The sequence below is a fragment of the Eretmochelys imbricata genome, chromosome 6, assembly GCF_965152235.1.
Source record: "Eretmochelys imbricata isolate rEreImb1 chromosome 6, rEreImb1.hap1, whole genome shotgun sequence".
Classification (NCBI taxonomy): Eukaryota; Metazoa; Chordata; order Testudines; family Cheloniidae; genus Eretmochelys; species Eretmochelys imbricata.
Window position 1 is genome coordinate 86,438,795 of NC_135577.1, and position 16,223 is coordinate 86,455,017.

The 16,223-nt window shown below is 46.5% G+C and overlaps 1 protein-coding gene across 9 annotated transcripts in view; it reads left to right on the forward strand.

Annotated features, from left to right (window-relative positions):
• PRORP (protein only RNase P catalytic subunit) overlaps window positions 1-16,223 on the forward strand; it is a 104,404-nt gene that overhangs the window by 24,369 nt on the left and 63,812 nt on the right. For all 9 annotated transcript variants that reach the window (XM_077819037.1, XM_077819042.1, XM_077819043.1 and 6 more), the window contains one exon: window positions 12,243-12,350. In XM_077819037.1, the coding sequence (XP_077675163.1) occupies window positions 12,243-12,350 (108 nt within the window). The remainder of the gene's footprint in view (window positions 1-12,242; window positions 12,351-16,223) is intronic.

Here is a 16,223-nt window from a genome sequence, read left to right on the forward strand (position 1 = left end):
TCTCCCCCACCCTACGGCCCGAGGTGCTAGGGGTCACTGAGGCCGTGCTGGGCCACCTGCTGCACCTTCGAGTCTGTATGGAGGGGCTCGTGGTCAACCTTGTTAACATCTATGCCCCGCAAATGAGCCCAAAGCAGCCACAATTCTATCAGTGGGTGTCCGACTTTCTCGGCACCCTAGATCCGCACGAGTGCTTAGTCCTGGGAGGGGACTTTAACACCACCCTCGAGGAACAGGACCGCTCAGGGGCCGAGCTGAGCCCAGCTGCCGCGAACATTCTCTGAGGAATAGTCGAACATCACTCCCTAGTGGACGTCTGGCGTGACCATCACCCAGATGACACTTCCACGTTCACTTTTGTCCGGGTGGAGGCCCATCGGTCACACCACTCTTGGTTGGACCGTATTTACTTATCCCGTTTCCATCTTTCACAGGCCCACTCCTCCACCATTCGACCGGCCCCATTCTCCGACCATCATTTAGCCACCATAACGGTCTCCCTCCGTGCAGAGAGACCGGGGCCAGCCTATTGGCACTTTAACAACAGCCTGTTGGAGGACGAGAGCTTCGTGACGTCCTTCCGGGAGTTTAGGCTGGCCTGGCGAGAGCAGTGGCGTGCCTTTCCTTCAGTGCGGTGATGGTGGGATCTAGGGAAGGTGCGCGCCAAGCTCTTCTGCCGTGACTACACTCGGGGCACCAGCCGACGGAGAAATGCGGTGATAGAGCAGTTGGAACGGGAGGTCTTAGAGATGGAGAGGCGCCTGGCCGCCAACCCCGAGGATCCGTCCCTCTGCGGAGCGTGCCGGGAGAAGCAGGAGGAGCTCCGGGCCCTCGAGGACCACTGGGCCCAAGGTGCCTTCGTTCGGTCCCGTATCCGCCTCCTTCGGGAGATGGACCGCGGCTCCTGCTTCTTCTATGCCCTGGAGAAAACGAGGGGGGCCAAGAAACACGTCACCTGCCTTCTAGTGGAAGACGGCACCCCCCTCATGGATCTGGAGGAGATGTGTGGGAGGGCCTGTGACTTCTACACAAGCCTTTTTTCCCCGGATCCGACCGATCCTGGCGCTTGCGGGGTGCTCTGGGAGGAACTCCCCACCGTCAGCGTGGGTGACTGAGACCGGCTAGAGCTGCCTCTCACCCTGGCCGAGTTCTCGGAAGCCCTCCATCGCATGCCCACCAATAAATCTCCGGGCATGGACGGGCTGACCGTGGAGTTTTACCGCGCGTTCTGGGACATCCTTGGCCCAGACCTAGTCACTGTATGGGCTGAGTCCTTGCAGAGCGGGGTCCTCCCTCTGTCGTGCAGGCGAGCGATGCTTGCCTTGTTGCCGAAGAAGAGGGACCTCCGCAATTTACGAAACTGGCGTCCCGTCTCACTCCTTAGCACTGATTACAAAATCGTAGCAAAAGCAATCTCGCTGCGGCTAGGGTCCGTGATGGCGGATATGATCCACCCAGACCAGACCTATACTGTTCCGGGTCGCAGCATTTTTGACAACCTATTTCTAGTCCGAGACCTTTTGGAACTCGGGCGGAGAGATGGTCTGTCATTCGCCCTCCTGTCTCTTGATCAGGAGAAGGTGTTCGGTAGAGTAGACCGCGGGTACCTCCTGGGCACTCTGCAGGGGTTTGGATTCGGACCTCAGTTTGTGAGTTTTCTCCGGGTGCTGTATGCTTCCGCGGAGTGTTTGGTTAGGCTCAACTGTACCCTGACCAAACCGGTCAGCTTCGGGCGAGGAGTGCGGCAGGGGTGCCCCCTCTCGGGCCAGCTGTACGCTCTGGCGATCGAGCCTTTCCTCTGTCTCCTCCGCAGGAGGTTGACAGGGTTGGTGCTGCGGGAGCCAGAGCTGTGGCTGGTCCTGTCGGCGTACGCCGATGATGTACTCCTTGTGGTCCAGGACCCGGGCGACTTGGCGCTAGTGGAGGCATGCCAGGCCATCTATTCGGCAGCCTCCTCCACCCGAGTCAACTGGATCAAGAGCTCTGGCTTGGCGGTGGGGGACTGGCGGCAGGTAAGCTCCCTCCCACCCGCGCTTCAGACCATCCGGTGGAGTGCGGGTCCACTGCTCTATCTCGCCGTTTACCTTTCCGCCACGCACCCTTCCCCGCCGGGGAACTGGCAAAATTTAGAGGGCGGGGTGATAGAGCGGATCCGGAAATGGACGAGGCTACTCCGATGTCTCTCCCTCCGAGGGAGAGCACTGGTGCTTAACCAACTAGTCCTGTCCACGCTCTGGTACCGGCTCAACACCCTGGCCCCGGCCCCGGGTTTCCTGACCCACCTCCGGAGATTGATTCTAGAGTTCTTTTGGTCAGGAATGCACTGGGCCCCTGTTGGAGTTCTTCATTTACCCCTGAAGAAAAGGGCAGGGCCTGAAGTGTCTGTACACTCAGGTCCGCGTTTTCCGCCTCCAGGCCCTGCAGAGGCTCCTTTATAGTGCAGGTAGTTCGACGTGGAGCATATTGGTGCACGCCTTCTTGTGCCGCTTCCAAGGGCTCCGATACGACCGGCAGCTCTTTTATCTTTGTCCGAGAGGTTTTCCGCGAGACCTCTCCGGGCTGCCGGTCTTCTACCAGGACCTCCTCCGGACCTGGAAACTGTTTCTAATGACCAGGTCCGTGGCGGCCACTGTAGGAGCAGATCTCCTCACGGAGCCCCTGCTACACAATCCCCAACTCCATGTGCAGGCGGCGGAGTCCCGCTCGGTGCGCCAGAGGTTGGTCCTGGCAGAAGTCACGAGGGTCGGAGACCTCCTGGACTACAACTGGAGAGACTGGCTGGATCCCCTGACGCTCGCTCGGCGCATGGGGCTCTCCAGCCCTCGTACCCCCCCGGCGCGTACTTCAGGAGGTGAAGGCCACCTTGACCCCTGCTGCTCGGGCTTATGTCAACCGAGCCTTGTGCGAGGGCGCACCCCGCCTATCCTCTACCACAGGCCTGCCAGACCTTTCCATTGGGCCCCTACCCTGCCGATCCCAACAAACCCCTCACCCTTTCACTGCAAGCCGGCTGCATGAACTGCAGCCGGTCAGTTTTCAAATCGCACCACAGAAATATTTATACACACTCACGCTTCACACCCTTCACACCCACACCCTGGTGTCCCGCCCCAATACAAAGTGGCGGGACCTCCTGCCACCTTTGGAGGGTGAGCAACCTCGGTGGGCCAGCCTGTATTCCACCTTGGTCCCGAGGCCCGTCGGGGACATCAGTTGGCGGCTCCTTCATGGAGCTGTGAGCATGGGCGTGTTCCTGACACGGTTTACCCCCATCCCGGATACTTGCCCTTTTTGTAATGTGAGGGAAACCCTGGTGCACGTATATTTAGAGTGTGCCAGATTGCAGCCCCTTTTCCGGCTCCTCACAAATATTCTATTGCGCTTTTGGCTTCATTTCTCCCCTCACCTTTTTATCTATACACTCCCCATCCGTGGCCCCACAAAATTGCGAGATCTCCTGGTCAACCTCCTCCTAGCCTTGGCTAAAACAGCCATTTATAAAACCAGAGAGGGGAGGTTGGCCTATGAAGCGTCCTGCGATTGTAGGGCCTTTTTCCGATCTTCAGTACATTCACGTATCCGGGCGGAGTTCCTCTGGGCGGTGTCCACTGACTCCCTTGATGCCTTTGAGGAGCGGTGGGCGTTGCCCAGGGTTCTCTGCTCGGTGACCCCATCCAGTTTCCTCCGTCTGACCCTTTGATTGAGGGAAAGAGTGAGAGACGCCAGCCCCAGCCGTTGCCACTGTGGATACCATCATTACTGTCATCTAGGAGGGGTCCTATAATACATAGGTGTCTACCCCCCCACCCCCAAACTGCCCACCCCGCAGCCATGCCCATCTTGCCGGGCACTCTCAGGAGAGGGATAATCGGTGACACTGGGTGCGGCACTACGTAACTCGAGGGGGTGGAAGACCACGAGTGTCGAGGAAGCCCCCCCCCGCTCTAGGCCACCAGGTAACTCAGGAGGGTGGAAGACCACGAGTGTCGAGGAAGCCCCCCCCGGCTCTGGGCCCAGGCTAGCCTGAACACTTCTCCCTCCTGAAAGCTGCTGTGTTATACCTTCTGTTTGCGTTGTTTTGTTGCATAGTTTGTTTTGTTTTCTTTGGTAACTCTTTGCAAGTGTTACACAATAAAATTCTTTTCTGTTTCAAAAAAAAAAAAAAAAACCTTCGCTGTTACCTTACCCAGGGAAAAGGGACCTACTTAACCTGGGGCTAATATATCTGCCTTCTAGACCTAGGTCTGTGATTTGATACTTTGTATGTTATGAAGAATCATGTCTTATGTAAAACTGTAAAGTAAACATCTTTGTAAATAAGCCTTTTTATCTGAACACAATGACCACTCCCAATCTTACAACTTAATCTTTTCAGTATGAACGTGATGTAATAAAAACCATACTACTCTTGGGGGGGGGGGGGAGGAATCACTCTCCTGTAGCCATCTGGCCTGACCCTGTCACATCTGACAAAGCACTTCGAGCTCTAGCAGGTTGTGAGAGGTTGGACCCTTAAAAATCACATCCTCCTGATTATCGTCCAGTTACGAAACAATTTAGAACTTTATAGGTTAATGCTAATACTTTCTCAATTCCACCCTTAAACCTATTAGAACCTAGTTCAGACACTGAACCTTTTGTGTAATGTGCTTCCAATGGGTAACTCCACTTAAGAAGCCGGCCTGCATATTTATATAGTAACTTTAGTTTTCACACGATGGAAAGATACTGGACCAATCAAACTTAATCAATTTATAAGCACTTAGAGGATAATACAATTCTAAGAAATAGCCAGTGTTGATTTTTCAAGAAAAAATCATGCCAAACCAACCTAATTTCCTTCTTTGACAGGGTTACTGGCCTAGTGAATAGGAGGAAGCAGAAGACATGATATCTTGATTTTTAGGAAGGTTTTTGATACAGTTTCATACAAGATTCTCATAAGCAAACTATGGAAATGTGGTCTTGATGTATTTTCTATGACATAGAATCATAGAATATCAGGGTTGGAAGGGACCTCAGGAGGTCATCTAGTTCAACCCCCTGCTCAAAAGCAGGACCAATCCCCAATTAAATCATCCCAGCCAGGGCTTTGTCAAGCCTGACCTTAAAAACTTCTAAGGAAGGAGATTCCACCACCTCCCTAGGCAACGCATTCCAGTGTTTCACCACCCTCCTAGTGAAAAAGTTTTTCCTAATATCCAACCTAAACCTCCCCCACTGCAACTTCAGACCATTACTCCTTGTCCTGTCCTCTTCTACCACTGAGAATAGTCTAGAACCATCCTCTCTGGAACCACCTCTCAGGTAGTTGAAAGCAGCTATCAGATCCCCCCTCATTCTTCTCTTCTGCAGACTAAACAATTCCAGTTCCCTCAGCCTCTCCTCATAAGTCATGTGTTCCAGACCCCTAATCATTTTTGTTGCCCTTCGCTGGACTCTTTCCAATTTATCCACATCCTTCTTGTAGTGTGGGGCCCAAAACTGGACAGAGTACTCCAGATGAGGCCTCACCAATGTCGAATAGAGGGGGACGATCACGTCCCTCGATCTGCTGGCAATGCCCCTACTTATACATCCCAAAATGCCATTGGCCTTCTTGGCAACAAGGGCACACTGCTGATTCATATGCAGCTTCTCGTCCACTGTCACCCCTAGGTCCTTTTCCGCAGAACTGCTGCCGAGCCATTCGGTCCCTAGTCTGTAGCTGTGCATTGGGTTCTTCCGTCCTAAGTGCAGGACCCTGCACTTATCCTTATTGAACCTCATCAGATTTCTTTTGGCCCAATCCTCCAATTTGTCTAGGTCCCTCTGTATCCTATCCCTGCCCTCCAGCATATCTACCACTCCTCCCAGTTTAGTATCATCCGCAAATTTGCTGAGAGTGCAATCCACACCATCCTCTAGATCATTTATGAAGATATTGAACAAAATTGGCCCCAGGACTGACCCCTGGAGCACTCGACTTGACACCGGCTGCCAACTAGATATGGAGCCATTGATCACCACCCGTTGAGCCCGACAATCTAGCCAACTTTCTACCCACCTTATAGTGCATTCATCCAGCCCATACTTCTTTAACTTGCTGACAAGAATACTGTGGGAGACCGTGTCAAAAGCTTTGCTAAAGTCAAGAAACAATACATCCACTGCTTTCCCTTCATCCACAGAACCAGTAATCTCATCATAGAAGGCGATTAGATTAGTCAGGCATGACCTTCCCTTGGTGAATCCATGCTGACTGTTCCTGATCACTTTCCTCTCATGTAAGTGTTTCAGGATTGATTCTTTGAGGACCTGCTCCATGATTTTTCCAGGGACTGAGGTGAGGCTGACTGGCCTGTAGTTCCCAGGATCCTCCTTCTTCCCTTTTTTAAAGATTGGCACTACATTAGCCTTTTTCCAGTCATCCGGGACTTCCCCCATTCGCCATGAGTTTTCAAAGATAATGGCCAATGGCTCTGCAATCACAGCCGCCAGTTCCTTTAGCACTCTCGGATGCAACTTGTCCGGCCCCATGGACTTGTGCACGTCCAGCTTTTCTAAATAGTCCCTAACCACCTCTTTCTCCACAGAGGGCTGGCCATCTATTCCCCATGTTGTGATGCCCAGTGCAGCAGTCTGGGAGCTGACCTTGTTAGTGAAGACAGAGGCAAAAAATGCATTGAGTACATTAGCTTTTTCCACATCCTCTGTCACTAGGTTGCCTCCCTCATTCATTAAGGGGCCCACACTTTCCTTGGCTTTCTTCTTGTTGCCAACATACCTGAAGAAACCTTTCTTGTTACTCTTAACATCTCTCGCTAGCTGCAGCTCCAGGTGCGATTTGGCCCTCCTGATTTCATTCCTACATGCCCGAGCAATATTTTTATACTCTTCCCTGCTCATATGTCCAACCTTCCACTTCTTGTAAGCTTCTTTTTTATGTTTAAGATCCGCTAGGATTTCACCGTTAAGCGAAGCTGGTCGCCTGCCATATTTACTATTCTTTCGACACATTGGGATGGTTTGTTCCTGTAACCTCAACAGGGATTCATTGAAATACAGCCAGCTCTCCTGGACTCCTTTCCCCTTCATGTTAGTCCCCCAGGGGATCCTACCCATCCGTCCCTGAGGGAGTTGAAGTCTGCTTTCCTGAAGTCCAGGGTCCGTATCCTGCTGCTTACCTTTCTTCCCTGTGTCAGGATCCTGAACTCAACCAACTCATGGTCGCAACTAGGTTGTGCATAGGTGCACAACTGGTTGAAAGATTATACTCAAAGAGCAGTTATCAGTGGTTCACTGTCAAACTGTGAGGGCATATCCAGTGGTATCCCACATGGTCATTCCTGGATCCGGTTCTATTCAATATTTTTGTTAATGATTTGGATATTGGAGTGGAGAGTATGCTTTAAAATTTGCAGATGATACCAAGTTGAAAGGGGTTGTAAGCCCTTTGGAGAGCAGATTAAGGACCTTGACAAATTGGAGAATTGGTCTGAATTCACCAAGATGAAATTCAGTAAAGATAAGTGCAGAGTACTTCACTTAGGAAGGAAAAATCAAATATACAACTACAAAATGGGGAATAACTGGCAGAGTGGTTGTACTGCTGAAAAGGAATTTGGGATTATGGTGGATCATAAATTGAATATGAACCAACTATGTGATGTTGTTGTAACAAAGGCTACTATCATTCTGGAGTGTATTAACTTGAGTGTCCGTAACATATGGGAGGTAATTGTCCTGTTCTTCTCAGCCCTGGTGAAGCCTCGGCCTATTGTGTCCAATTCTGGGCCCATACTTTAGGAAAGATGTGGACAAATTCAGGAGAGTCCAGAGGAGAACAACAAAAATGATAAAAGGTTTAGAAAAGCGGACCTATGAGGAAAGGCTAAAAAAGTACTGGGTATATTTAGTCTTGAGGAAAAAAGATTGAGGAGGGGCCTGATAAGTCCTCAGATATGCTAAGTGCTGTTATGTATAGGATGGTGATCAATTATTCTCCATGTCTGCTGATGGTAGGACAAGAAGTAATGGGGCTTAATCTGCAGCAAGAGAGAGACTTAAGTTAGATATTAGGAAAAGCTTTCTAACTATGAGGCTAGATAAGCTCTAGAATAGGCTTCCAAGGGGATTTGGAATCCCTGTTCCTGGAGGCTTTTAAGAACAAGTTGAACAAACGTCTGTGAGGGATGGTCTAGATTTACTTGGTTGTTCCTCAGTGCAGGAAGCTGGACTTGATAACCTCTCAAGGTTCCTTCCATTCCTACATTTCTGTGATTCGGTTACTTTAAAGGGCAGCACTGTGTAGAGAACATTATATCTTTTGTCAAGGTCAGAGATGAGATTCATTATGGCAAAGTCTAGATGGGAGTATAACTAGGCACAGATGGAAAAAAGTGCTTTGGCATCCAGGAGCAGCCCAGGTTGTAATAAAATACTTGTAATATACACCAATATTACAAATGGTGGTCATACTACCTCTGACAGTGGCACTTCAATAGCTCTTCTGACTGCTTCCCCCAACCCACCAACATCATATCAGTCTTATTCAAAATGAGAACTAACCAAGTTTGTGTAGGCACTAGGTAATTTGTTCCACTGCACCATCTGGATCAGACTTGATAGAAACAAAGAGCTGGGCTTCATCAGCATATGGAGCACATTGCAGTCCATGTCTCCCTAATAACCAGTCCTCCAGTGACACCTCTTAGGACGAAGCTTTTTCCATACACATCAACTTCTGGTCCATAGTGTAAAAGGCTGCTAATAGATGTAAAATAATCAACCTGAACACTTCTTCATTTTCAGTTTCTGGGAGGAAATAATCAACTAGTGCCACCAGCACAATTTTTGTCTCATGCCCAAGCCTGTATCTGATAGAGCTCATGCAAATTTGAGGAATCCCAAAACTCTCATAGTTTTCTGGCTGCAACCTGCTCTATTACCTTTCCCAAAAAAGGGAGATTGGAAAGTGGTCAGTTGTTAAGATTGTTAATGTCAGGAGTTAGTTTCTTGAGCAGGGTCTTGCAGCATTGTCAAGAAAACTAACATCTCCTCTCCCCACAGGGAAACCCTGTTAATCTCTACTGACATGGCACCCAATACCTTCTCATTGGCCTTTACCACCTCAGAAGCCGAATAATTTAATGAGTGATCATGGTGTAAGGATGATGAATCCTTCAGCTCAAATGTATTGTCCAGACAGCAGACCCATTACTGTGTCAAGGACAATTTGAGAAGGGACGCCTCAGTGTCTTCAATAAAATATATCTGTGTATCTTTATCTGCTATCTCTGGGAGTCTGTTTTTAAGTACAGCATTAAGCTACACTTAAAAAGAGATGTCCTGCTGCAGTTGAAGTCAGTGGCAAAATTCCCTTTGAGTTCAGTGGGAGAAGGATTGTCACCTTATAAAATGTCCAAAAATCTTCTAAAATGTCCAAATAACTTCTCCCAAGAAGAACTATTAATAATACCATTAATGTCATGAAAATGGTTTCTTGGGTGTACTGCAGGGGATACTACGCAGAATAGTTGCATAGGCATGTTCTTAGTAACAGTCACATAGCAGTTTCCTGAGGGCATGGCTACACTGGAAACTTCAAAGCGCTGTTGGGGGAGCGCTCCCACGGCAGTGCTTTGAAGTGCAAGTGTGGTCGCGCTCCTGGTAATCCACCTCCACAAGGGGATTAGCTCCGAGCACTGGGAGCATGGCTCCCAGCGCTCGGAGCCTGTTTACACTGGCACTTTAAAGCGCTCTGACTTGCTGCACTCGGGGAGGGGTGTGTGTATGTGTGATTTTTCACACCCCTGAGCCAGCAAATTAGAGCACTATAAAATGTAAGTGTAGCCAAGCTCTAAGAAACAAAGTATACTTGTGTGGCTAGTTCTACTTTCCTTTTGTGCTAGAGATATGCAGGAGGTAATTGGAGGAGATTGATGACACGCGAGTTGATTGGGTTCATCTCGGAGACACACCTTAAACTGTAGTAACCTGCAGTACATATTTTCATGTTCCATAATCCGAGGGATTTCCCTGCATGTTTGTTGTCAGGTAATTACTTTTCCGAAGGTTTAAAATGTACTCTGATGATGCTGATGTTTTCAATATATTGCTCAGGTTTATCAGTGACTAACTTGAAATATATTTCAGAATAGTGCGTGACATATCAGGAACTGAATACACGTAGAAGCCTCTATCTGCTGAAGGTTTTCTAGTGATTACATTACAAAAAGCTTTCCATTAAACACTAATTCAGAAATTCTGCTAAAATATGTGTAAATCCACTGACTTCAACTGAGTTTCTCTTTTTCCACATCAGCAGAAAAGAAAGCTGAATCTAGCACACTGCATTTGTTGGTGAAGGGGACATTGTCAACTTCCAAGCCACATTTTTGTCTGCAATTGTTTTACTTGCTGTTGTTACAGGTTACAGCTGAGATTATTGTAACTGAAAGCAATGAGAGGAAAAATATTTTTTCTTTATTTTTGTAGTTTTCTTTCTCTATTTGACACCTTTTTGAGTGTAGTCATTTCTGTGTCTGTTTTCCTGTCTAATCAGTCAGTTTCCTTAGTTATTTGTGTGGATTTTTCACAAAGCACAACGGGAGAGAGAAAAACTTAAAACCACCCCACAAAACCCAAAATGAGTGATTGTAAAACTCCAAATAACGTCACTGGGGACTCCAGGTCACATGTAATCTGAAGCTACTTTTAAAAAACTGATTAGAATTCACACTGACAGCATCTTATACAACCTAGGGTGGTAGACAGTGTTACTTGCAGATGCTGCATGATCTAGTACAGGGGTTCTCAAATTGGGGGTCGTGAGCTGTCAGCCTCCACCCCAAACCCCACTTTGCCTCCGGCATTTATAATGGTGTTAAATATATAAAAATGTGTGTTTTAATTTATAAGGGGGGTTGCCCTCAGAGGTTTGCTGTGTGAAAAAGGGGTCATTAATACAAAAGTTTGAGAACCACTGATCTAGTGCATGAATCTGGTAAAATTACAAAGCATTCCACAAAGACAGGGGTTCTCAGACTTTTGCACTGGTGACCCCTTTCACACAGCAAGCCTCTGAGGGCGACCCCCCCCCATACATTAAAAACACTTTTTAATATATTTAACATCATTATAAATGCTGGAGGCAAAGCGGAGTTTGGGGTGGAGGCTGACAGCTCGCGACCCCCCCATGTAATAACCTCGCAACCCCCTGCACAAAGACAATGCTGTGCCATTCCCATAGTTTCAAAAAGCCCTATTTAGTACAAAGCCTCCCCTAATCTATGTAACTGCCATGTCCTATGGCTTGCTAACCTGTGCAGGAATGCAAATTCTAGGACTTGTGAAGCGAGAGGTGTGTGAAGGCTTTAGTAATCTGTTATTCACGACAGAGTTCCTCCTCTGTTAAATGCTACCAATCCCTGTGTGCAATGTTGTTGTAGCCATGTTGGTCCCACAGGATACTAGTGAGAGACAAGGTGGATGAGGTAATATCTTTTATTGGACAATCTTCTGTTGGTGAGAGAAAACCTTCTGAGCTTACACAGAGCTCTTCTAGACAGGTCTGATTCAGGTATGATTTCCCTTTGGTTAGGAGAGTTGGAGAGATGCTCTTTGATCAGCCACTGGGTGACATTTCTGACATAGCAAAGTTCTCTATTTTACCTGCTTTAAAAGCTTTGTGTATGCCTTACAGCCAGAGTAGTAAGCAAATATATCAACAACAATCTCTTATTTAATGCTTTCCATTCAGAGATCTCAAAGCTGTTTACTAAAGAAGCTAAATAGCATTATTCCCATTTTGCTGATGGGGAAACCGAAGCACAGAGATGCAACGTATCGTGCTCATGGTTACACAGCTAGTCAATGGCACAGCTGGGAATGGAACACAAGTCTCCCATTTTCTTTTTAAATGAAATAAAAAAGCTGTACCTACCTGAAGTTTTGAAGCTTCTGTCAGATTTTGACTGACCTGCCTATTTTTGTCAAAAATGTTCAGTTTATACTGTGAGTTTAAGAGGGGTAGAAGCAGTGGAGTTTGTTCAATTGTAAGCAAAGAAAAATGTAATTGAAAGCATCTAGTACTATGTTACCGTCCCTTGAAGGTGTTGCAGCAAATATTTTATTAAAGATATCAAAGGCAGCAGATGATAGTAAAGTGAGAGGTTTAGGGTTTTTTGGTCTTTTTTTTTAAAAAAAAGCTTAAAAAAATCCTATTAATTTAATTTTTTTTTCTTTTCTCCTCTTTCTAGGAACTTGAAGAATTTCAAAACTTTGTAGAAAATCATCCTCCGTATGATATTGTGATAGATGGACTCAATGTTGCCAATGTTTCTAACAAAAGGAACCAGTCTCAAACTGTAAGTGCGGGTTAATTATTCATAAGGAGTTTCACTTTTCAGTACACTTAAGCTGAGCATAAAGCAATCAATGCCTTGTTTTATTACTTACTCTCTCTTGCAAGTGATCAGCAAGGTTTTCGTAGCGCATGTTAGAGAAATCTTTTGAGTTTGAATACTGAATATGTTAATGCAAATCAGACAGGAGAAGATAATTATTGTAATGTATAGTACTAGAGAAGAGAACCCCTGCTGGTCAGTTTTCCTGTGTAGGCAGGAACTTGGTTGCAGTTTAAATCTATATCCTATACAAGAACTTTCTTTCACTTGCTGAAGATTCTCACAATCTCAGGCTTGATCTACACTTTGGTGTAGTTATGTCACTCAGGGGCGTGATAAAACGCACCCCTGACCAACATAGCTATGCTGACAAAATGTCTAGTTTCAGAGTGGTAGCCCTGATAGTCTGTGTCAGCAAAACCAATGAGAGTCCTTGTGCCACCTTAGAGACTGACAGATTCTGTCAGCATAGCTAATGGACATGAGTGGCGGGTGAAGCTTCCCACAGCCCTGCCTCCTCTGGTGGTGCCCCCCACTGCTCTCAGCCCCCTCCCAATGGGGAGAGAGGGAGATGAGGGCTCGGTCGGGGCCACAGTGGAGCTCATGACCCTGGCTGAAGCTCTTAGCCCAGAGCGCCTCTTTCGTTTTGTCCCTTCCACCGCAGCCCTTGTCCCCATTCCACCTCCACTCCACCTCTCCCTCCCCCCTTGAGGCCCTGCTGCATCCCCCGCTCACTCCTCTTCCCCCTCTGCCACCCCCACCCCGCCCTGCTGTGGCCCCAAGACCAGAAAAGCTCTGTGCTGTGGTGGAGGGAGATTTTTCCGGGGGCCTCAATTCCGCCCCTGTTTTCCCTTTCCCACCTGGCAGCGTAGCCTCCCCCAGCCTCCATTATACACCGCCCATGCTAATGGAGGTGTTCCTACACCGACAAACGCCTTCTGTCGACATAAAAGACATCCACACTAGGGGGGCTGTACCAGCTTTTGAGCTCTGGGATTACAGTGAGAGCTCAGATCATTCTTTCTCTTCAGTGTGATTGTAATCTTGCTTTAGTGATGTTTATTATAGAGAGCTCTTAGCTGTTTAGATTCTTTGTCAGGCAAATATTTGTTTAAAATTTTGAAAAAAAGTTCAGCTACTGGCACTACTTCTAAAGTTACATGTTAAGCTCTCAAGGTTTTAAAAGTAAAGCTGAGTTATAAAATGAGCTAGATATTGAAGGAAATAAGGCTGCATGCTATTTATAATAAACACAATTTTTGTGAAGTGCTTTTCAAATATTGTTGTGAGTGCTGCAGATAAGTACTATTAGTTTCATATTTAGAGATAAAAGCTGTTGAGGCAGGGAGGTTTTGTAAGACTGCTTAAGACAATGAGGATGTTGGTGGAGTTACTAGCCCATGAATGGGGGGGTACTTTCCCAGTTAAGAAAGTAAAACAGGAAGTTTACAAGTTGTTTACTTGGGAACACACAGTGAAGGAAGTGTTGATTATCCTGGAAAAGTCCCGTGTGCTACTGCTGCACGTTTTTGTTTTTTTTTTTTTTATTTTTTATTTTAAATACAGAGTTCAGGACTGTATCTTCCACTTCCTCAAGCATAGGGATCCAGTTCCAGTGGATCTATCTTGGGTATGAGAAGGATGGGGAGGGAAGAGAGGGGACAGTGTTGGTTCATTAGCATTCTTCCTGAACTCCACTGAATGTCCTCTGGTGGAACTTCACATAGTCAGGGTTCTAAATGCTTTCTAGGAGCTGGAAGAAGTGGATTAGGGGGACTGGTCACTCTACAATATCATTACTGCTGAGCCCACTAGCTTTGACTCAGACATTTGATTGGGAGTTGTTAATACTTTAAGCAGTATTGACCCCCTCTTGGTTCCCTCTGCAGCTGCTGCTGTGTAGCCAGAGGGGGACTTCAGGGGTCAGAATGCCAGGGAGGTCCAGCAAGGCAGTGTGGAGGGGCCAGCTTTCCACTTGAATGCTTCCCTGTCTGTGAATCTAGGGCTTCCCTTTCCAATAAGAACAGTCATACTGGGTCAGACCAAAGGTCCATCTAGCCCAGTATCCTGACTTCCAACAGTGGCCAATGCCAGGTGCCCCAGAGGGAATGAACAGAATAGGTATTCATCAAGTGATCCATCCCCTGTTGCCAATTCCCATCTTCTGGCAAACAGAGGCTAGGGACACTATACCTGCCCATCCTGGCTAATAGCCACTGATGGACCTATCCTCCATGAATTTAACTTGTTCTTTTTTGAACCCTGTTGTGGTCTTGGCCTTCACAACATCCTCTGGCAAGGAGTTCCACAGGTTGACTGTGCATTGTATGGAAAAATACTTCCTTTTGTTTGTTTTAAACCCACTGCCTATTAAATTTCATTTGGTGACTCCTAGTTCTTATGTTATGAGAAGGAATAAATAACACTTTCTTATTTACTTTCTCCACAACAGTCTTGATTTTATAGACCTCAGTCTATCATATCCCCACTTAGTCATCTTTTTTTCCAGGCTGAAAAGTCCCAGTTTTATTCATCTCTCTTCATACGGAAGCTGTTCCATACCCTTAATCATTTTTGTTGCCCTTTTCTGAACCTTTTCCAATTCTAATCTATCTTTTATGAGATGGGGCAGCCACATCTGCACGTAGTATTCAAGATGTGGGCATACCATGGATTTATATAGAGGCAATATGATATTTTCTGTTTTATTATCTATCCCTTTCTTAATGATTCCCAACATTCCCATTCGCTTTTTTGACTCCCGATACACACTGAGTGGATGTTTTCAGCGAACTATCCACAACTACTCCAAGATCTCTTTCTTGAGTGGTAACAGCTAATTTAGACCCTATCATTTTATATGTACAGCTGCGATTATGTTTTCCAATGTGCATTACTTTGCATTTATCAACATTGAATTTCATCTGTAGTTTTGTTGCCCTGTCACCCAGTTTTGAGAGATCCTTTTGTAGCTCTTCGCAGTCTGCCTGAGAGTTAACTATCTTGAGTAGTTTTGTATCATCTGCAAATTTTGCCAACTCACTGTTTACCCCTTTTTCTAGATAATTTCTGAATATGTTGAATAGGACTGGACCCAGTACAGACCCCTGGGGGCAGCACTATTTACCTCTCTCTATTCTGAAAACTGACTATTTATTCCTACCCTTTGTTTCCTATCTTTTAATCAGTTACCAGTCCATGAGATAACCTTCCCTATTATCCCATGACTGCTTACTTTGCTTAATAGCCTTTGGTGAGGGACCTTGTCAAAGGCTTTCTGAAAATCTAAATACACTATATCCACGATGTCTTTTGGTACAGATGCTGATTTAAATGATAGGTTACAGATGACAGTTAATAGTCCTGCAATTTCACATTTGAGTTCCTTCAGAACTCTTGGGTGAATACCATCTGGTCCTGGTGACTTATTACTGTTTAGTTTATCAATTTGTTCCAAAACCTCTAATGACACCTCAATCTGGGACAGTTCCTCAGATTTGTTACCTAAAAAGAATGGCTCAGGTTTGGGAATCTCCCTCACATCCTCAACCATGAAGACTGATGCAAAGAATTAATTTAGTTTCTCTGCAATGGCCTTATCGTCCTTGAGTGCTCCTTTAACATTTCGATCGTCCAGTGGCCCCACTGGTTGTTTAGCAGGCTTCCTGCTTCTGATGTACTTAAAAGTTTTTTTGCTATTACTTTTTGAGTCTTTGGCTAGCTGTTCTTCAAATTCTTTTTTGGCCTTCCTAATTATATTTTTACACTTCATTTGCCAGAGTTTATGCACCTTTCTATTTTCCTCACTAGGATTTAACTTCCACTTTTGAAAGG